The sequence below is a fragment of the Cryptotermes secundus genome, unplaced genomic scaffold, assembly GCF_002891405.2.
Source record: "Cryptotermes secundus unplaced genomic scaffold, Csec_1.0 scaffold58, whole genome shotgun sequence".
Classification (NCBI taxonomy): Eukaryota; Metazoa; Arthropoda; class Insecta; order Blattodea; family Kalotermitidae; genus Cryptotermes; species Cryptotermes secundus.
This window is the reverse complement of record NW_019734309.1, coordinates 210754-232991: the sequence shown is the minus strand read 5'-3', so window position 1 is coordinate 232991 and position 22238 is coordinate 210754. Positions and strand designations below refer to the sequence as shown.

Below are 22238 nucleotides of genomic sequence, written 5' to 3'. Positions count from 1 at the left end.
CTCCCCTCTGTTCAGTCATATTCTAACTTTCTGATCCATGTACAATTTGCTGAGTAATCTTCTTTCATGCCAATCGATACCTGTTTCCTTTAGGATCTGCATTAATTTGGTCCAATTTACACGGTCAAATGCCTTCTGCTAGTCTATGAAGCAAACACACAGTTCTTCATCTATCTCCAAAGTTCGTTCTGCTATAATTCTCATCATCCCAATTGCATCCCTGGTTCCTCTTCCTCTTCTAAATCCAAACTGATCCTCTCCAAGTATATTCTCTTATTTTCCTTTCAATTCTTCTTTTAAGTATCTTTGCTATTATCTTTGCTGTATGTGCAGTAAGGCTTATTGTGCGATGGTCGCTGCATTTTGTGGCTTTTGTCTTTCTTTAAGGCAATCATTGTCACTTCTGTAAAGTCCTTGGGCCGCTCCCCAGTTTCATATATGGTGTTTATTAGTTTTGTCAGTGTTTTCAAACCACCTTGTCCCAGTAACTTGAGCACATCTCCAGGTACATCATCATCTCCTGTAGCCTTTCCATTCCTCATGTCCTTGATAGCTTTTTCCACCTCACTTTGTAAAATATATGGTCCTTTCTCGTCTGTATCTACTTCTTCCGGTTCCACTTCCACGGTTTCTGGCCGATTAGGTCGACCATACAGTTCTGTAATATAATTTTCCCAAATTTTCAGCACTTGCCTCTGATCTACTATTCTATTCCCCTGGGAGTCTTCGATGCAACTATTTTGGATCCCATGGTTCTCTTTCCATCCTAGTTCTTTTGTCTTCATGTACATCAAAACATGACGTCCTGTCCTTTGAAATTCTATAATCTCATTACATATCTTCTGAACATATTCCTTTTTGGCCCTGTCCGTGGCTCTTTTCAATTCATTCCTGTCCCCTGTATTTCCTCCTGCCTTCTTCATTGTTTACATTCTTCCATTTCCTTCGCTCCTCCATTTTACTCATCGTCTCCTGTGTAACCCATGGTTTTCTTGCTATCTTCTCAACTTTACCAACCAAATCACTGATAGTATCTAACATGCATTCTTTTATATTGTTCCACCGCACTTCAGCATTAATATAAATCTGGCTCTTCGCAAACTGTTCAGGTGGATATCGCGCATTCTCAGTGAAACTCTGATTAGAGCTTAACAGCGTGTAGGAACTAACGGAAGGTTGACAGAGTGTACTGTTGATAATCTGCAACTATTTCCGGTTGGAGTTTCAACGGGCTTTATGCCAGTGTGTGTATACGCATATACTGTAGTTCATCTGAGACATATTTGAAGATACACCGCGCGCCTTACAAAGGGAAGGCCCGGCGTATGCAAAGAGGTTTACGGTATGACGATTTGGGTTCCTATTTTGTAATGAAAGTAGAATCGAATGGTGACGTAACGATATGACGCGCTCTCAGAGATGGCACTTGTCAGGACCTTGCGTTGAATTGTGAACGAGCGTTCCTCCAGTTTAAATGTAACCAGCGAGTCACATTTGCAGTAAATTCGTCCAATTTGCTTCGCCCTTAAACATTCGCACTCACAGCGCCCAACATTCCGGTTTTTCTTTATAGTCGTGGGAACGTGAACACCCCGTACTGCTTCTTGGGACTAATTCGTTTGGCTGGCAACATAAACACAGGCGCTGAATGTCTGGATGAGTAAAATTAGCATGCAGCTATTAATAGTGCTTAGTGACCCGACTCGACCCGACCCGAGTAGGCCTGCGTACGGCTCATTGAAGCACAGTAGTATGTGCGTCTGTCACGTATGTTGCTGTTGGGACACTTTAACATTTCACCCACAGAGTGTATATTGCGTTCTTACAGCGATTCAGTGATTCTTGGTTCCGAGTCCCACGGGATTTATGACTTTATTTTACTGGCTTACGGCTCAGGGAGCCTTCAGACTAATGACCCTTGACTTAACTCAACTCACTGTTCCTAATTTGTTCTGCGTATAACATCTGGGCTCGGACCTTGCAGAAACACCGTTCCTCTGTTGCATTGCAGTGCACATCTCTGACTAGCTCAACAAGCAGCTCTTTATCTCCTTAACCCCATTGACTGACTGCTCACTGCTTTAGTTTTTGTAAACGCTGACTATGGTGTTAACGTTCATGAAATACACGCCTGCATGAAACTGGCCTAGACGGACGCGCGCTTCGGGGGTAAGTGATAGCGCCTTTTTCAATAATAGAAGAAACCGACGTCGCTGTTTCGCTAACTCCTCGGGAGTTGGTTGCATAAGATGAGCTGCAAGAAGGTGCCAACACTTCTGCTCCTCGATATGTTTGCATAGGATGAACTGCAAGAAGGTGCCAACACTTCTGTTCCTCGGGAGTTGTTTGCATAGGATGAGCTGCAAGAAGGTGCCAACACTTCTGCTCCTCGGGAGTTGTTTGCATAGGATGAGCTGCAAGAAGGTGCCAGCACTTCTGCTCCTCGGGAGTTGTTTGCATAGGATGAGCTGCAAGAAGGTACCAACACTTCTGCTCCTCGATATGTTTGCATAGGATGAGCTGCAAGAAGGTGCCAACACTTCTGCTCCTCGGGAGTTGTTTGCATAGGATGAGCTGCAAGAAGGTGCCAGCACTTCTGCTCCTCGATAGCCTTGCGTTTTCGTCCCATTTTCCGTTTCCTGAACTTTAGAATGGCCACTGTGCCCTCACCTCCCCGAGATAAACCGTTAAACTGTGTCTAAAACGTCTTTGAGTTTGCGTCATCGTTATAAAGTTATGGTGGGGACCAGACTGGCCGTATCGCAGATTCTTTGAGCACTGAGGAGCTGTTGGCAGCTGAAGGTGTGGCATATCCTTAGAGGTGCAATACTGTACGAGTGTGTTGTAATTAAGAGCAGGCTGTTAAACCTTTCTGACGTTAATGAGTAAATGAGTGAAGGTTCCCAGGCTGTGCCCCCTCGTCCTTCCGATGGAAATAAGGCAGAGCGTTGGGAAGTGCAGCATAGGAAAGAGGCTGCGCAGAGGCCTCACTGCGTCAGACTGCGCAATGGAGGTCCGTGAAGAGATTTGTATGTTCGTTTCGAAACTTGTTTGGAATCGGACAAAACCAGCTGACATTTTCCATGAGGCTTACGTGTTTTATCTCCGTCATTTCGAGTGACTCGCTGTGGGNGAAACGAAAACAAAAATTTCGAATAAACGTCTCAAAGAAACCGAGACGAAAAAAGTTTTCCAAGTGCTTAACGAATTGAGCACTACGCCATCAAGGCGTATGGGGGCATTGATGTATGGATCCATGTTTTCTTGAACCCTGCACTGCTTGGAGGTGAATGGTCATCTTCACGCCCCAGCCTCTTTACTGAGACGTAATTGCAGTAACCCTTCCTCCTCAAATCGCGCCTTTTCACGAAAAATAAAAGAGACATAGGTCTGAGAGATTTCGCCATAATTGTTACAAGTTACCCTACCCTTTCGTGGGGTTATGGAACGATGATTTCGGTAACCCGTTGCATGGTGATGCGGAAACTGGTGAGTGATGAATTGGAAAGGGTTTGGATGGTAGCGGTTGCCGCCTAATCGAGATAGTATCCCGGCATTTGCGTGGAGAGACTGAGACAAACCAGGAAGTAATTCAGGATAGCCGGTGTCCTGGTCAAGATTCGAACGGGCTCGTCCGGAATGCAAGTTCATTGTGTTTCCCCACTCTTCGTTTCTAAATTCAGACTTCAACGTAAACAGTGCTTGCCTAATGCACTAGCCGACACATGTCTGCAGTATGAAACCCCGGAAGTTTATTTGTGCCATTCAGATTTCTTGTTTTACTTCACTCACTCACGGAGCTGAGTCCTTCTTGAGAAGCCTCCAATTCTGCAACTACTCAAGAACTTCCCAGCATTTTATGGAACCCGAAATTTCATTACTGTGTTCACAAAAGCCCTACAGAGGTCCCTATCTTGATCCAGATCAATCCAGTCCGTACCATCCCATTCTGTCTCTCTAAGATCCATTTTAATATTGTCCACCCATCTACTCCTTGGTCGTCCCAGTGGTTTCTTTCCACCTGGCTTTCCCACCAATATCCTATATGCACTCCTCTTGTCCCCCGTTCGTGCTACATGCCCTGCCAACCTCGTCCTCCTTGACTCGATCACTCTAATTATACTTGGAGAATAATACAAGCTATGAAGCTCCTCTTTGTGTAGTTTTTTCCAACCTCCTGTAACTTCACCTCTCTTCGATCCAGATAGGGACACGCGGTAGCATAGTTGGTTGAGGCACTATGCTACAAGCCGGAAGATCGCTGGTTCGTGTCCGGATGAGGTCATTGGATTTTTTCAATTTACCTAACCCTTACAGCCGCACTATGGCCCTGGAGTCGACTGAGCCTCTTAACATAAATGAGTACCAGGAATATTCTTTGGGGTAAAGGGCGGCCGGAGCGTAGGATTGATAACCTTTCAGCCATCTGCGAGCAGAGTGTCTAGAAAATGTGGGCACCTCAACATCTCACAACCCTATGGGCCTCCACGGCCTGTTACAAGGATACCTCTACTTACTTTACTCGGTCCAAATTTTCTCAAACACCCTCAGTCTGTGTTCCTCCCTTAATGTCAGAGATCAAGTTTCACACCCATACAGAACCACAGGCAAAATTAAAGTTTTGTATATTCTAATTTTTATGTTTTTGGACAACAGACGAGAAGACAAAAGGTTCTGGACTGAATGGTAGCAAGCATTACCCGAGTTCAATCTCCTCCTAATTTTAATTTCCTTCTGAATCAGGTTTCGATTTGTCTTTGTTTACTGAAGGGGAAAATATTTTCACGGTATGCTCACAGTAATTTTCATTATTCGCTTCCCTTTTGTCACCGTGGCAGTCAAGCTGATAGTTCGGATATCGTTATATCGCATTGCGACACCCACTGGGAAGTCTTTTCATTTGTTACGTAAACTTTCCAGTTCTGTATATTGTGGAATGATAAGTCGAACCCAACGTTTAGCGCCATCTTTCATGAATAACACGCATAAATAATGATTTGTAAAACGTCTCCTTAATATTACATTCTGCCCTTTATGTATGCACATCAAATTACCCACAGATTAGACACCATACGCTGAAACAAAAAGACTGCTCTCTTTTCGTGACCGGCTATGTAATATCGGTCAACATTTCGTCGCAATTGTAACCCGAAGTTACTCAGTGTTCGCTGAATGTCACGCTCACAAGACTTCGTGTTGTCAAGTGTTAAGTGACTGGACATGGGTTGGATTGGTAGTTGGTTTGTTACACGTCCCAAAGACAACTGTAACTACAGCACACATGAAGTCTTCTCAGGTTTTACATACCGTTGCTTGGTAGCGACTTCAACGGCCGACGTTGCTCTGTCCTCTATGATCCAGAATTGTACATAGCCTTAGCTACCTGCTTCTCGTAACAGCGGCTGTCAAGCGGCCCAGTCCTATCTCATCTCAGAGTCAGAGTTAGTTTACGACTGGCGGTTTACCGCCAATCATCATCCAGGCGCCAAGCCCCTTGAGGTACCGCCAATCATCATCCAGGCGCCAAGCCCCTTGAGGATCACGACCACAACCCTTGCGGGCATAGTCCTTATGTAACATCCTCTCTGATGAAAGGATGGGTTTGTCTATTATGAATCTGATAATGTGTCAAAGGCAGGCAGTCACAGTCACATTGCTACTGACGGTCGGTCAGTCAGTCGGCCTTGGTGTCAAGCTGATGACATATTTATTGCTATTTGACAGTTGCGGTCTTGTTACTGTGGAGCGCCCTCTCTCCTGAGAGGAGGGGTCTGTCTTTTGTCAGGGTCATTGTCTGCAGTAGTAAGTCATTTGTCATAATGTAAAGGATATTTACATTTTACATGTTAAACGTGTTAATAAATGTATATAAAATTTATACAGGTCCTCTGTCAGTCCAGGCTCAGTACAGCAGATTTTGCACTATTTCTAGTGGCTTCCGCTACAACGGCAGTCGCTTGAACCGTCAGATGCTTCGCCGCCGCCGCTAAGTTTAAGCCTCTTATACTTGACATGTCGGGCTTCACCATGTCTAATATTGGGAACAATTTCGTTACCATGATTTTGTTTGACTGCTTGTTGCCTGTTTACACAGCTGTTAACTGACGACCGGCGAACATGTAGCAATATGTACAAGGAAAACGTTATCAAAAGTTGGTTAATAATTAATACAATACCAAAATGTTTTTGTTTGGGAAAAAATGCTTTGTTTTTGCTGTGGGGCGGCAGTGAGCGGTGGGGTGCGTACGCGGATCGCCGCCGCATGTTCTGCGCAGACGGTGCAAGCGAAGTTACAGCTGTATTCTGCTCTGAAGTGCTCGAGACTTGTAAAGGATGCGTTTGATTTGGCAAATGGATGTTGTTGCTCCTGGGCCAGTCTCCACGTACAGTGTAAGGGCGTGGGTGTGCTGCCCACTTAACAGTCGGCCTCCTGTTTTCCTGTGGACGATCTTCGTGCCAACTGTGCTGCAGTGAGGGGACAAATGTTGCTTGAGAACAACGCGACGCTCTTCTGTGTGGTCATCCGTACATTGTTTATTGAACAACTCTTTCACTACGTCGAATTGTGGTGTGATTGCTGAATAATAAATTGGAAAGGATGTGGAAGGAAACAACGGTTGTCTGATCTGAGGTACTGCTCCGGCCTTTGCTTCCAGGGAATGAAGAAAGCAGTGAAATGACTCGGTCAAGTTAACCGGTATACATACCCAGGGCCTCCCGAATACGAAGCAGGATTGCTGCACACTTGAGAACATTGTTTCATATCAGGAATAAGTGAGCAGGAAAATAATCCGGTAACTTGTGAATTGATTCTTCCTTTGAAGCCCAGCGGTTATTGTATGTACCATTTCCTTTAACATGCTAAAACTCTGCATTCACCGTACATAGTGCATCTATGTGATCCGTATGGTTCTCACAATAAACAGCGACTGTTTCCCCAAACAGCATTAACCGGTTGGGCTTTGTAGCGCAGACGTAATGTGTTTCCTGTGAGGTACGGACTGAATTCTTATATATTATTTGGAAGTGTATCTGTGTGTTCCTATGGTTCTCACAATAAACAGCGACTGTTTCCCCAAACAGCATTTACTGCTGCCAAGGGTTAAGCATGCCGAAGATGTCGATGTAGAACTGTTACTCTGTGTCTGTACAGTCGATATGTTCGTAGGATAACAGCTGTCTGCTTCAACAAAGCGCCGTGCGTACTGAACGTCTCAGCCTAAGGGGGCGGGGGCGGAACCACAGAGCATTTCGTGTAGACTGTTCCACCTGAGATCGCACGTAGCGTTGACGTCATTACCAAGGTGTGGAGAGTACGAATCGTATGCAAATTTGGTAACACGGAATCAGGAAAAGATACCTTAAAGCGTCTTCTTTCTTCAAACTCTCATGAATGGCATGTGGACTGGTGGCCCCAAAAGAGCGCTACTGCTATAAATAGAGCAGGAGGCCCGACGTTTTGTGAAGCATGTACACTCTGCCGTTTCTTTGCGAGAATATGGAATTGTGATCATGTAAGTGAAGGTGAATGTTAGCTTGCTATTGGCATGGAGCTGGGTTATTTGAGCAACGAGAACATGACGTCGACGTCACCACCATCGGCGTCGCCGTCCAGTAATCCGATTAAAAACGTATTCAATGGTGTCCAGTCTCAAGCCTCCAGGTATGCATACAGAATATACGATAGAGTGTTGCACTCCTTAAATATTTAAAACATAGCGGTAACTATATGTACCACTTATTTTTTAACATACAAAAGCCCTGCATTTTCCTACACAGTGTAGTTTTTTGTTGTGTATGACTCACAGTACTCAGCGACAATTTCTCCTAACAGCGTTACCCGGGTCTCTGTAATGCAGACGCATCGCGTTTGTCCTGAAGTATGAATTGGATTTTTAAAGTATGTAAATTTCTTGGTGGCCTTTAAAACACAGTGGTAACTATACGTACCACTTCCATTTACATCAGAATCTCGGCATTCTGCCCATAGTGTTCCGTGTGGCTCTCACAATAAACAGCGACTGTTTCTCCAAACAGCATTAACCGGTTGGACTTTGTAGCCAAGACGTAATGTATTTCCTGTGAGGTACGCACTGAATTCTTATATATATTATTTGTAAGCGTATCTGAGTGTTCCGTATGGTTCTCACAATAAACAGCTACTGTTTCCCTAAACAGCACTAACCGGTTGGGCTTTGTAGCTGAGACGCAATGTGTTTCCTGTGAGGATACGGTCTGAATTCTTATGTATTATGTGTATTTGTGTGTTCCGTATGGCTCTCACAATAAACAGCGACTGTTTCTCCAAACAGCATTAACCGGTTGGGCTTTGTAGCGGAGAAGCAATGTGTTTCCTGTGAGGTACGGGCTGAATTGTTATATATTTGGAAGTGTATCTGTGTGTTCCGTATGGTTCTCACAATAAACAGCTACTGTTTCCCTAAACAGCATTAACCGGTTGGGCTTTGTAGCGGAGACGCAATGTGTTTCCTGTGAGGATACGGTCTGAATTCTTATGTATTATGTGTATTTGTGTGTTCCGTATGGCTCTCACAATAAACAGCGACTGTTTCTCCAAACAGCATTAACCGGTTGGGCTTTGTAGCGGAGAAGCAATGTGTTTCCTGTGAGGTACGGGCTGAATTGTTATATATTTGGAAGTGTATCTGTGTTCCGGCTCGAAACAGTGGCTGTTTCTATGAGGAGTATTACCCGGTTGGGCTTTGTAATGGGGATTTAGTGTGAATCTTAACACTAGATGACGATCGTAACTCTCTGACCGCCCCAAAATTATGGGCCAGTTCAGTTTACCCGATTTGAGTTTATGGTTTATTGATTGGACTCAGTTGACGTGAAGGTAATGCTTTCTAATTTGATCATTAGTAGATTCTGAATGGTTCATCGTCAATATTCGCTCCTTACGCGGGTAGTTTGAAGTAAATTGAGATATCACATTTCCGTGTTCAGGCTACCGGTTCTATGCACTGTCTATGGCTATGTCTTGAAGCTGGGAGTGCATTTGGGAAAATTGAGCAGAAAAGAGTGTGTCCCCTAGGGGTGACCAACCGGTTTAAGTAGGACAGGAGCATGTGGCCCGTAGCTGTGGAGATGCATTGGGTGCAGTGAGGCGGTATTCCTGGATTTGAGCAGCAGGAGTGCGTATGTTTTGACTCGAGGGTGAGGAATTCTGTTGTAACTGAGGGATTAGTTCTGGCGTCCGCTGCTTCGCGGGTAGAAGCTATTTCGAGAACTGTTCGTTTCTTCGACGGAAGACAACGGACATGTTTTCTTGGTCACGCTAGAAATGTATTTAGAAAGTATTTAATGTTTTTGAACTTCATTTAAACCCCGCACCCTCTGGATTTTTCTGTATTGCAGTAAACCCTGTAATCCGGAGTAACGGGGGGGTGAGTCATCAGGGTTAGTGAAGCAGAACCTGGCCCTAAAAGACACAAAAATATATGAACACAAATAAATGGAAAATCTAATGATAAAAATAGTGCTTATGAAAATAAATAGCAAAGACCCAGATGCTGTACTTGTTTTTGAACGTAATTATGCAGGTTTGAAGAAACTCTCCAGTTTTGTCTGAACAGACAGGTGACTCATCTGCCTTCCTAAATGCCATGTGTCTTTTCAAAGTAATGTACTAGACTGTGAACAGCTTTTTAATTTTTCATGTTTCGATCCGGATTAACTGGAACCGAACTAGCGAGGATTTACTGTATACCTTTGTGTTGCTCTTGAATACGAACTTGTGACTTCTGAGAAAATGAACTTCTATTACCAGAATGGCTCACTGTGGCTTGTATGGCGCTTGATAAGTGCGTTTCGCCATATAAGCGACCCTCCAAACAATCAGATCGCTACTGGTAGAGTTTTCGACTGCAGACAATCCCGTAATTACGAGGGAGTCAGTAAATAGGTCAGAAATAAATATAAAACGTAAAACACGTGATATTCGAACCTGGGAAAACCCTTTCTCGGCATGTCCTCCACCAACATTGATACACTTGTCCCATCGCTTTACCAGTGCGTCAAAACCCACAGCATAGAAGTCTTCTTGCCTGTTGTCTCAGCCACTTCCGCACCTCCGTTTCAGCCTCTTCGTCATCAGCGAAATATCTGTTATATTTCTCGACCCAGTCAGACTCTGACAGTCAAAGAGTGAGTACACCCGTGCAGTGTTGTTACCGACGTTTCGGAGGGATCTGATGCAGAGAAGATAAGAGGCAGTGGGTTTGTATTCGTGCCTAAACATCGGCAGTGCTGTATCATCATCATCAGTAGAACATTCACTACCTCGTATTTTTCAACATACGGTGAGAAGGGAAACGCCAGACGAAAGATCCTGACTGTTCGAGGTAAGGCGTACGCCCTGCGATATTTTAAGCAAAGAGCACTGCACGCTAGCATAACCCATGAGGTCACTGTCTGTGTGGACACGTGCGTGCGCGGCTGAAATGCTTTTGCTATGAGTCCAGTTCGTGGAAGTGGGAAGCACCCGTACTGTTTGGTCCTGTAGGATGTTACGGGAAAACCAAGGAATAATTCTAGGGAGGTTGTCAGTTAGGGTGAGCCTGGGGTTATTCCCAGTTTCCGAGGAGAAGGAAGGAGGTTTGTGGTCCAGCAGAGCAGTTGGTGCAGTGACTGATTTAGCCCTCGCAATGACTGACTTTTTGTGTTCCCTCTGAAGTTCGTTGTTTAATGCCAGTCATCTAAATGGAGTGATTTGCGGAGCGGGGTGATTATGTGAGAAACGGTACAGCTAGTGTTCCCGACAGATACTAATCTTCGGGATTGGGAACGAGAATTTTGAATTCCCGAAATCTTATTTTATTCGATATTTTTCGTAACATTGTCACGTGTATTAGTGACTCTAGACTTTGTTTTCAATTGGATATTGGATTTTTTGACAGCTTACCACAAAGACTTCTTAGTCTTCACTAGTCGTTTCCTGGTAACAGCTTCTGGTAGTGGAGATTCTTCGACTGCACCGACCAAGTACTCTCTTCACAGATTCCCTTATTACTCCCTCAGTGTTTCAACTGACTACCTCCCAGACTGGCAGCCATTTCACGTTGATCTCTTAGTCTTCTCTTCACAGGTTGACTTTAACTGAAAAGTGAACTCGTTGCTTCACACCGTCCCGATTATAATATCTCGGCACGCACCGCACGGAAAACACCGTTCCTTTGTTGTTCAGTTGTTGCTTATTAATTTCTGCATAGCAGGGGGGCGTTTCAAGGCCGTTGCCTAGAAACGAAATGCTGTTTCAAAGCCGTTCTCTAGTAACGGCTATATCTCTGGCTTCACAGTTCTTGCTTTGAGCAAATATGCCACGGTATTGTGACGAAATTACATTAGTAAGTCAATAAGTAAGTTACAAATTGATATAGAACTTAAACAAATAAGAGTACTGATTTGAAAAATGCTCTTATTTCTCAGCATAATCTCCCTGTACATTGAGGCACTTGTCCCATCGTTTCACAAACCCGTGAAAACCAGCAGCATAAAATTCTTTTGGCTTCTGTCGGAACCAGGAGGTGACTAGGATCACGAAGGCATACTGCTCACCGCATTCTAGCCTCAAGGACAAACCGTAAATGCCGACTCCTACTCTAACATCCTCAGGAAACTTCGTAAGGCCATTCAACGGAAGCGACCAGGACTCCTCACCAAAGGCGTGTTGCTCTTGCATGACAACGCGCGTCCCCATACTGCCATCAAGACAAATGAGACGCAGCGAAATTTAAAGTGGGAAGTCCTCGAGCATCCTCCGTATAGCCCCGACCTTGCTCCAAGCGACTTCCATTTGTTCGCCTCTCTTAAACATCTTTCGGCTGAACATTTTCCCGACGATGAAGCTGCAGAAAGGGAAGTCACCGCCTGGTTCCGACAGCAGCCCAAAGAATTTTATGCTGCTGGTTTTCATGGGCTTGTGAAACGATGGGACAAGTGCCTCAATGTACAGGGAGATTATGTTGAGAAATAAAAGCATTTTTCAAATCAGTACGTTTATTTGTTTAAGTTCTATATCCATTTGTAACTTACTTATTTACTTACACTCGTACATAATTAAGTAACATAAAACTGATACCTACCTGTTACAGACATTTCATAATAAAAAGCATTAAAAGAAGGAACTTCAGTACAAAATAAATAAAGGTAAAGCTAGCTACAGAAGGCGTGGGAGCCCCATAGGGTTGTGAAACGTCGAGGCTCCCACGTTTTCTCTAGACGGTCAGCTCACAGATGGCGCTGAGGCTGCCACCATTACGCGCCGTCCGCCCTTTACTCCCAAGAAGTTTCCTGGTACTCATTTCTGTTAGAGGTTGAGTCGACCCCAGGGCCACAGTGTGGCTGAAATGAAAATGAATGCCAAATACAAATAATTAAAACAGTTACAAATATTTCCAAGTAATCGTTATTAAATTGAATTTTTAAAGCATACAAATCATTAATTGCCCTATCCGATAGTCTGATTCTTTGTGTCATGACAGATATTTTGCGTTTACGTGGGTCGAATTTTTAATAGAGTGCGTCCGAAAGCATCTGCAAGTTGGGTGTTAGGGTACATGTCGCAGGCTAGTTATAATAACTACATCTTATTTCCCTTGGAATCAGAAAAATTTGCCGGTAAGGAATTCCCGTACAGTACATGTGTCTGGCAACGATTAATTTAACTTACTTTCCCAGTTTTGGAACTATAACCTTGCTGTGTCCCCCTCCAAATTCCTGAACGCCAGAAGTTGGCCAGATTATATAAATAACTTCGGGGCTGACCGCAGAGGAAACACCGGCTCCAACAGTTGGACGCGCCGTTTCTTGTATGATCCGTGTCCCATTAAAAGAAAGTAGTCAATCAGTAGTTCTTCCCAGAACTTCTTGTTATCATTTCCCGTCCTAGTGCTTAGTGTGATGAACCATGGCAAAATCAGTGTTACAGATTTTTTAGGCACCTTGTGTCAGTTGTTTTGGAGCGCCCCCCCCCCCCACCTGGAGTATATGTGGAATGTTTAGACGGATTTAGGTACAATGAACTCCGTTTCACATCTCGATGACCCTCCCGTCGGTGTGAGTAGCAGCAGCGCCCAATCTGCCTGTCAGATTTTGTGAACGCGAGATGCCTTGAAGCCGTTTTCATTCTATTTCACGTCGGTTGACGGAAGAACTCTACAGTTTTAATTCTAAAGGGTTCTGACGACGTTGGATGGCACACAGAATTACTGAGTTTTTGGCTTTTTCCATCGTCCGGAATTCTAGGTAATAGAGGACACGACGTTTCGGAAACTGGATCACTGATTGAGATTAGCTCTTTTTAAGGGGCCCAGCTTAGTAGGTGTCTTCCTTTCTCACCTGAAGACGGAAACAGATCCAGTTTCCGAAACGTCGTGTCCTCTTATTACCTAGAATTCCGGACGATGAAAAGAAAAGTACAAACTCCCAGTAATTCTGTGTACATAATAAAACTTTTAACATTCTGATCTCAGCGGAAGACATCACGTTCTACGAATGGAGCTTGGAGTAATTCTGAAGAAAATATTTTCATACAACCCCCAAAATAAAAGGCGACGAAACGTAGGGCGCCAACAGTTGAGATGGAGGACCAGGATTGGCGGAGTGGAAGGGAAATGAGAAAATGATGATAAGTGCACTTCTCGACCTACGTTGGGTAGTTTCATTGAACTTAATTAATTTGAAGGGGAGATAAAATCTAAATGTGAGACTCAGGAGCCCAACGGAAATCGACAGCGCACTAACCTCTCTAATCAACACTATAAAACAGGCAACCCGAGATGCTACACCTAAGATCACTTCCAAAATAACACAAGGAATGTTCCAATTGAAATTAGAAAACTCATAGCTGAGAAAAGAAGAGCAAGAGCAAGGTAGCATAGAAGTCGAGCACCAGTAGATAAAACAACATAGAACCATATAGTTTAGTTATATAGAGAGGGTGGGTTTCCCCATGCACCGCGACCAGTTTGATCTATTGTGCTTCCCTCTATGATATTCTACCAGTTTCTATACCCTACCGATAAATGGTGCGTACCATCAGTCCCACCGAGCAAGCGAGTTCGGCCACTTGCTTAGCGGTATCTATAATGCTTCCCCAATCTATCAGAGGCCTTAGAGACTATTGTTGGGCGGGAAACTTCCTGGAATTTGTCTCAGTGATCCCCTTTGGAGATATGAGGTTGTTTTACGTGCCGTAAAGTTACGACACGGGACACACAGCTTAAAGTCCCTCCTGGAGGACTTGTTCCCTGAATTTTTCCGCCCTTAAAAATTCTACGACCTCCGCCGGGTATTTGAACCAGCGTACCACGAGTTATGAGGTGGGAACGTTACCTCTAGATTACGGAGGCCGCTTATAACCATATAAGTAATAGGCTGAAGTGTAAAATTAAAGAGGCAAGAGAAATATCCTTCTCTAACTATATAACCAGCCTCAACAGCTATGACAATTCCATCTGGAAACCCATCAAACATTTAAAAAAAACCCTAGACACAGATACATCCCATAAGAAATGAAATTACGCCTCAAACATTGTGGGCAAGAAGTGATGAAGAAAAAGCAGCTATGTTTGCTGAGTATCTTGCTACAGTTTTTACAGCATATGATGATCATACTGATAAAGAAATAGAAAGACAAATATCTGAAAATATCAGCATTATACCAAAAATAAAATTTCTTACTCTTAAAGAAATGCAAAATGAAATAGCACTCCTAAATTCAAGAAAAGCACCCAGCATTGACGAAGTGACTCCCATAATGTAATGTTAAAAGCACTGTCAAGAAAAGGGTTAGTACTTCTCACATATATGTTTAATGCTATTCTCAAACTTAAATACTGGCCAAACCAGCTAACACCAGCAGAAATAATCCCGATCCTCAAACCAGGCAGAAATCCTAATAGTGTGCCATCCTATCGTCCTGTAAGTTTATTTACCCATCATATCTAAGCTCCTCGAAAGACCTCTCTTAAAAAGAATAAGGTCTGACCCAAATACAGAAGAATGGATACCATCAATTTGGTTTTAGAGAAAGCCACTCCATGGCACAGCAGATACATTAGAATAACACACAAAATACACCAAGCAATAGAAAATAAAGAATACTGCATATCGGTCTTCCCCGATGCAAGTCAAGCCTTTGATAAGGTATGGTATCCAGAACTACTGTACAAAATCAAAAAATATCTGCCCATCACTTATTTCCACTTACTAAAATCCTATATAAATGGCAGAGAGTTCAGAACGCGAATCAATGATAGCATATCTAACAATTTTGCAATAAAATCAGGTGTACCACAAGGCAGTGTCTTAGGCCCAATACTTTATTTACTGTATACAGCAGACCTACCAGTCAATGCCAACACAACAATGGGCACATTTGCGGATGATACCGTGACCTTCTCATCCAACACAGATCCAACAATAGCTACCTTCACTTTGCAAAATCATCTAAATCAAATGCAAGAGTGGACAAATACATGGAAAATAAAAATCAACGAAACCAAGTCAGTGCAAGTAAACTTCAGTCTAAGAAGAGAACAGTGTCCTGCAGTTTTCTTTAATAACATACAAATACTTGAATCACCCAGCACAAGCTACTTTGGTATTCATCTAGAAAACCATCTAACCTGGAAGGAACACATTACTAAAAAACGCAAACAGATTGATCCAAAAATCAAGGATATGCATTGGTTAATTGGAAGAAATTCAAGGCTCTCATTAGACAAGAAAATCTTACTTTACAAAACAACAGTAAAACCAGTTTGGGTATATGGAGTGGAAATATGGGGATGTGCTAGCAAAACCAATATTTCCATAATCCAAACATGTCAGTCAAAGATACTACGTATGATTACTAACGCCCCATGGTATGTTTCCAATATAAGACTCCATAAAGACCTGAAAGTGCCGCTAGTAAAGGAAGTTATAATAGGGAAAAGCACAAGATACCACAACAAAATTGGAGGACATGAGAACGTAATAATTCAACCGTTACTGGAACCACACAATGGACGAAGACTAAAAAGGAACTGGCCAGCCGACTTGAGAGAGGGTTAACGAGAACTTATGGCTGGATAAGCCCTCTCCACGACACGGGGAATAATACAGCTAATTAGCTTATAGAATCAAATGTAATTCTGATGGCTAATTTTATGTAAATAAAACAAATTTGAATGTAATCTCTCTCCCCGAGGCCATTACTTGCTCTGTAAGAGAGCCTGCATGCATACACGCCTTGTACCCTGTGTACAGTTCACAGGCAGTTGAGCTGCGCTCCATTGTCATGCACTGTCCTGTTGTTTCGAGCTGTTTGTTCAGTTGTGTGTGGTGTGTTATTTCTTCATTACCACGTATGAACCAGCTGGTTACGCACTTGTCCTTGAAATATTCCTGTAACTTGAGTCATATTTGTGCGCCAAGTAACGTGCGCATGAAACCGAAAAATTTACCAAAGGCAGTTTAATTTATTTTATTCAGAATTTGTTTCGCGCTGGCGTTCACTGTAAGAATACATCAGTTCGCGAATATGGATCTCAAATCTTCCCGTATTTCGCGGTTACTGGTTATTCGCAGGTAGCATAGTAGTTTCAGGAATTATGCTACAAGCCGGAAGGTCGCATGTTCTGTTCGCGGTGAGGTCATTGGATTTGTCAGTTGGCCTGTTCTTTCCAGCCGCAGTATGACCCCCTGCGGTCCATTCAGCCTCTAACAGAAATGTGTGTGTTCGCGTGCGTGCGTGAAAGAGATTATTATTAGACTAAAAATTTAGGGGGGGGGGATAACCCATGTCAGGATCGCCTCTGTGGTCTAGTGGTCAGAGTTCCTGGCGACAGATGCAGAGGTCCGGGTTCGATTTCTGGCGCAACCAGATTTTCTTAGAAGTAGTGGGTCTGGAGCGGGGTACATTCAGTTTCGTGACGATAATTGAGGGGCTCTTTCAGGGATAAAGCGGCTCCGGTCTAGAAAACCGAAAATAACGGCCATGAGGATTCGTTGCGCTGACCGCGCGAGACCCACTATCCGCTCAAGTTAGCACTGAGTTCGGCGACAAGCGGCGGTCGCTCGGTTGGTATAGTTCGCTTGCAGACTAAAACCACGGAGTTTTTTTATCACCTATGTATTGTAGAACTAAGGATCAGTGTTTGGACACCTTCATTTTATCTCATCAGTGTGAATACAGGGAATGACCATAAAAAGGTAAATCTATTCCTGTAACGGGCCATGGAGGCCCATAAGGATGTGAGACGTTGAGGGTCCCACATTATCTAAGACAGTCGGCTCAGAAATGGCGGTAAGGTTGTCAGCCTTACGCGTCGGACGCCCTTAACCCCCCAGGAAGATTCCTGGTACTCATTTCTGTTATAGGCTGAGTCAGCGCTAGGTCCATAATGCGGCTGGAAGGATTGGGTTAATTCAAAATAATTCACTCCATCGGGACTCGAACCCGCGACCTTCCCGATTGTAGCATAGTGCCTCAACCAACTACACTACCGCCTGTACCGGGAATGACATTAAGACTAAGGTTAACGCTTTTTGGTGATGCTGTTACATGTTTCATAAAATTCTTATGTTTAATATTATCCACAAGCACATTGGGCAGAGTTGAAAATAGTAGCTTTAAGCAGCCGTAAATATATTTTAAATGTATGGTTATTCCGCGCATCAGTCGCCGACAGCCTCTGAAGCATTTCTTGTAACCCATCTTTGAAGTAACTGATTTTTGTAGAAGATTTTAATCTATTTATTTAAGTCAAATTTCCTGGTAATAACAGAATATGGTTACATGTTCAGTTGCACACACAGATGTGAGTTATTCATCCGAAAGAAAATTTAAGTTGCAGATGTTACAGGAACTGCTAGTCAGCCTCTTGTGATAAGTTTGTAGCCCTTTGTATGAATTCTGCTTTTTAAAGTCTGTTGCCTCTTACAAAGATCGTGGTTTTATTGCAGGTGGTTCCGGCACATTTCAGAAGCCGCTGAAGCGTACAAGACCCGGGATGGAAAGAATCGGCGTACAGAACCATCTGGACCTTCGGTGTCCACTCCAGAGAGTGAAGCATCTGAAAATGCACAAGACAAAACCAAAGAGTGAGTAGTGAGATATTGTGTTATATGTTTTTTGTTAAGTACATTATGTATAAGTTGGAGAAATCTGCATAATGAGGAGCTTCATAACTTGTACTCTTCTCCAAATATAATTAGAATGATCAAGTCGAGGAGGAGGTGGGCAGGGCATGTAGCACGAATGGGGGAGAAAGGGAATGCATATAGGGTTTTGGTGGGAAGGCCAGAAGGAAAGAGACCACTGGGAAGATGAAGGCGTAGGTGGGTGGACAATATTAAAAGCGATCTTAGAGAGATAGGATGGGATGGTATTGATAGCATTGATCTGGCTCAGGATAGGGACCAGTGGAGAACTCTTGTGAACACAATAATGAACCTTCGGGTTCCATAAAATGCTGGGAAATTCTTGAGTAGCTACAGATTTGGCTTCTTCTCAAGAAGGGCTCAGCTCCATAAGTAAGTATGTATAAGTACATTTCCTTACTGGAACTGCAGTAATTATTTTTGGATTCATACAAGAATTCACTCTTATCTCTCTGAAGGCTTATATAGTGAGGATATTTGCTGAGCCAGAGGATTACCATTCTCTTATGCCTAAGTTACTATATTCCCTACTTAGCCCCCAGCTGTGGTGGCAGTCATACCTCAGTGAAAATTACTGGTTCGCTTGCAATATCTGCCTACTATCCCAAATTTTGCTTTACAGTAAACCCTCACAAAATCCAGTTACAGTAAATCTGGATCAGAATATGAAAGATGAAAAACTTCTGTTCACAGTGGGGTGCCTGCTTTAAAAGGCACATGGGATTCAGGAGCAAGTGGACTTTCACACTCTGTTGAGGGCAGCTGGAGAGATCACAGCTGAGTACATACTGTAAAAGGCACATGGGATTTAGGAGCAAGAGGACTTTCAGACTGTGTTGAGGGCACCTGGGGAGATCACAGCTGAGTACATACTGTAAAAGGCACATGGGATTTAGGACAAGAGGACTTTTAGACTGTGTTGAGTGCAGCTGGAGAGACTGAAACCACACAAGAAAATATCACAAGATTGGCTTGAGCTGGGTGTAGGAGGCCCTGGATTTCAGCTTTTGACAGAGGAAGGAATTGCTGGAGTGATATTTTCTTACTTGTTTTCATCAGCACTACATATATTATTAAATTTTGCATTTATTTGTTGTCTTAAGTTTTTTGGGGGGCTTTTAGGGCTATCCTTTGTTTCATTAATCCAGAATAGTGAGGGTGTACTGTACTTGTATCAGCATAGAATACAGGACCCACAATTCTCCTTGCACTCAAGAAATACCAGGCACAACCTTTTTGTTTGTACTCAGTATTTCTGTGAGCCCACAGGCTGTGTCTGTCATTGTGTGTGGCATGACTGTTTGGGGTGGGAGCACTGATAGGGCAGTGGTACTGTTCCCATGAGAATGATGGTGGACAGGGGCAACCTGCAGATGAACTTGGGCTCCAGATCATGGAGACAGGGCCCACTATTAATTACATTCCTTGAATAGAACCTTCATTGCAGACGTTTTGCTGTGGTCTTATGGACTGTTACATTGTTTAGCCTTGCTGGTGGGTACCAGGGTCAGAATGAGTGTGGATTTCAGGTTTTAATGTTAGTGAGCATTACAGATGTTGTCTGCCATTTACTTTGGTAATCTCATGATGTGTTTTGTCACATCCGTTTCAGCTCTGATGAGACTGCCAGTGAAGCTGTGAAGGAACAAGGTGACTTGTCTGTACCGCCGGGGGGATGTAGTACCACATCACAAGATGTTGATTCAAGCCCTGTGTCTACATCAGCCAATGAAAATTCACCACTACCATCAAACGAATCAACATCATCACCTCAGGCTTCCCCTTCCTCGGTACCTGCGGACGGAGGCGAGACTCATGCGAGGAAAATGGGTAAGCTTCGCATGTATATACGTACTTATCAGTTTATATGTAATGTGATGGTGCTTCATATATCTGTTCAGCATACTGTTGCTCAGTATGGCCAGGTACAGCTCGCCGTGCAGCAGTGCGAGAAGCTCAGTACCGAGTTGATCCATAGGCTGGTGTGTCTAGGATAGCTTTGTACTGGCTTCACTATACGTAGAGACAGGTTTACTTGATCGGTTACAGATTTAAGGGAATGTGTTAGCACTTGGCATGGGGACGCATCTGTAGCTAACCAACCAGAAGGCAAGAGAAGAACTAATCCATGATATGTATACAGTTGCCATCATCAGGTGCCCTAATTATGCTATCTGTTTCATTGCTTGCCTTTATAAAATTATTTAAATAGTATTTATAAAGTGCGTATTTGTCAACTATAATAAATTTACACACACTGAAACTTGTTAAGATTATTCATCTTATGTGTCATAATTAAAACTTGCGTGTGGTTCTTCCTCTATGGGGGTCGTCGTCCTTATATTCTGTGTAAACCGCATCTTGTGGTGTGTGTTCCCTTCTTAGCTGCGAGTGTTGTAATCAGGTGAAATTGAGTGCACTACAAGATGGCAACTGTATACATATTATGGATGAAAATCAGTGCAACAGGACACTAAAATACAACAACATGAAGAACTAATCACTTACTTTCTTTTCACTACATATTGAGTCTTTGATAAGACATGGACTGCCACAGGCTGCAGTCCTTCTTTTGTATTCAAGGAACAAGTTTACATAGCAGTGGGGTTGGGGACACACAGACAGCAAGGTGATTTTATGAGCCTCTCTTTTTTATTCCAAAATACAGAAAGTAGGCTAAAAATGGAGAAGAAACTGGTACTTACGTATTAACAGGAAACTGAAGTAAATTTAAGATTGACTTCCATGATATCTGCCGCATTAGTACTGCCAACCATAGATATGTATTTATCTGTAGGAACAAAACCCGAAGCTTGATTTTAAAACGTTACTTACTTATTTTTAGAACGGGAACCAAATACCTAGCATCATGGACTTGTTAGAGGAAAATTCAGGCATGGGCTTTGGGAATTGGAATCCTTTTTGACATGCACCTGGTTGCATGTGGAATTAATATCCAGTGTTTCACAGACAGTGTCTGTCTGAGTCTGGTGTGATGAAAATCACGGGTGCCAGAGTTCACATTGTGAACAAATAGAACTTTCAGGTTCTGTCAGACTGATTTGTTGGAGACAGAATTGATAAACTTTTCCTCAAAAGAAAATAATAATAGTAATAGTTACAATCGTATTGAAGATAACAACAGAATTCTATAACAAATTCACAGTTGCAGCCAAGAAAACGAGTTCTGGTTCAAGTTGAATTCTATCTTTCAACCCTTTATGCATGATCCTAGCATGTAGCTTTGTTAACTAAATTCCATTTACTGCTCGACTAAAATGTATATAACCAAATAATGACATTAACAATACAAGATCTGGAGGACTGGATGCCTTGGTAATAGGGACAGAGGAGTTACACGATTCTGTTCTTAACCATTAATAAAACCAATAGGTTTTCTAGAAGTTGTCATGTCGAATATTCATGTTAATTTATTAGTCATTTTGAACTTTTGAGACTGTATCAAGAAAGCAGTGAAATATCTCAATTTGAACTTCAATAATTGGAGACTTTCCACAGTGGCATATGTCGTGTCTTACGGTGGTTGGCAGCACTGGCACAAGTCAGCATATCACACACTATATCATTCTTTCTGCCCACACAATGCAGTGTATCGTGAAGGGTGATTATTTCAGAAATTGTGATTACAGTGAAACAAAATTGTTCTAGTAGGGAAATCATCATCTCAGTCTCTTCTAAAAGTGGAAAAGTCATTTTTGCTCACACCTAGAATTTATGAAATCTTTCATTATGTATTGAATGTATTCCAAAGCATGCATTATGTATAATAATACCATGTGCACTGTAAGGTATCATATGATTTGTTATTCTTAACAAAGTACTTCAGTGCACGTATTTCTTGTAATGTTGGGGGCCTGCGACATGTCGATATTAACTAATAATTCACACAAAGTGGTACATCTCTACATTTTGGAATTTTGTCCTCATGGACAATATGAAATGTGACTGTATAATTCACAGTACAGGTCATAAATTGTGTGTGTGAGCATAATACGTGTGTTCTTGAAACATTTTTTTCCTCTAATAAATATTTATGGACCTTTGCT

At 42.8% G+C, this 22238-nt stretch overlaps 1 protein-coding gene across 7 annotated transcripts in view; it reads left to right on the top strand.

Annotated features, from left to right (window-relative positions):
* LOC111868402 (rho guanine nucleotide exchange factor 12) overlaps nucleotides 1-22238 on the top strand; it is a 443237-nt gene that overhangs the window by 398234 nt on the left and 22765 nt on the right. For all 7 annotated transcript variants that reach the window (XM_023859003.2, XM_023859000.2, XM_023859001.2 and 4 more), the window contains 2 exons: nucleotides 17974-18111; nucleotides 19784-20001. In XM_023859003.2, the coding sequence (XP_023714771.1) occupies nucleotides 17974-18111; nucleotides 19784-20001 (356 nt within the window). The remainder of the gene's footprint in view (nucleotides 1-17973; nucleotides 18112-19783; nucleotides 20002-22238) is intronic.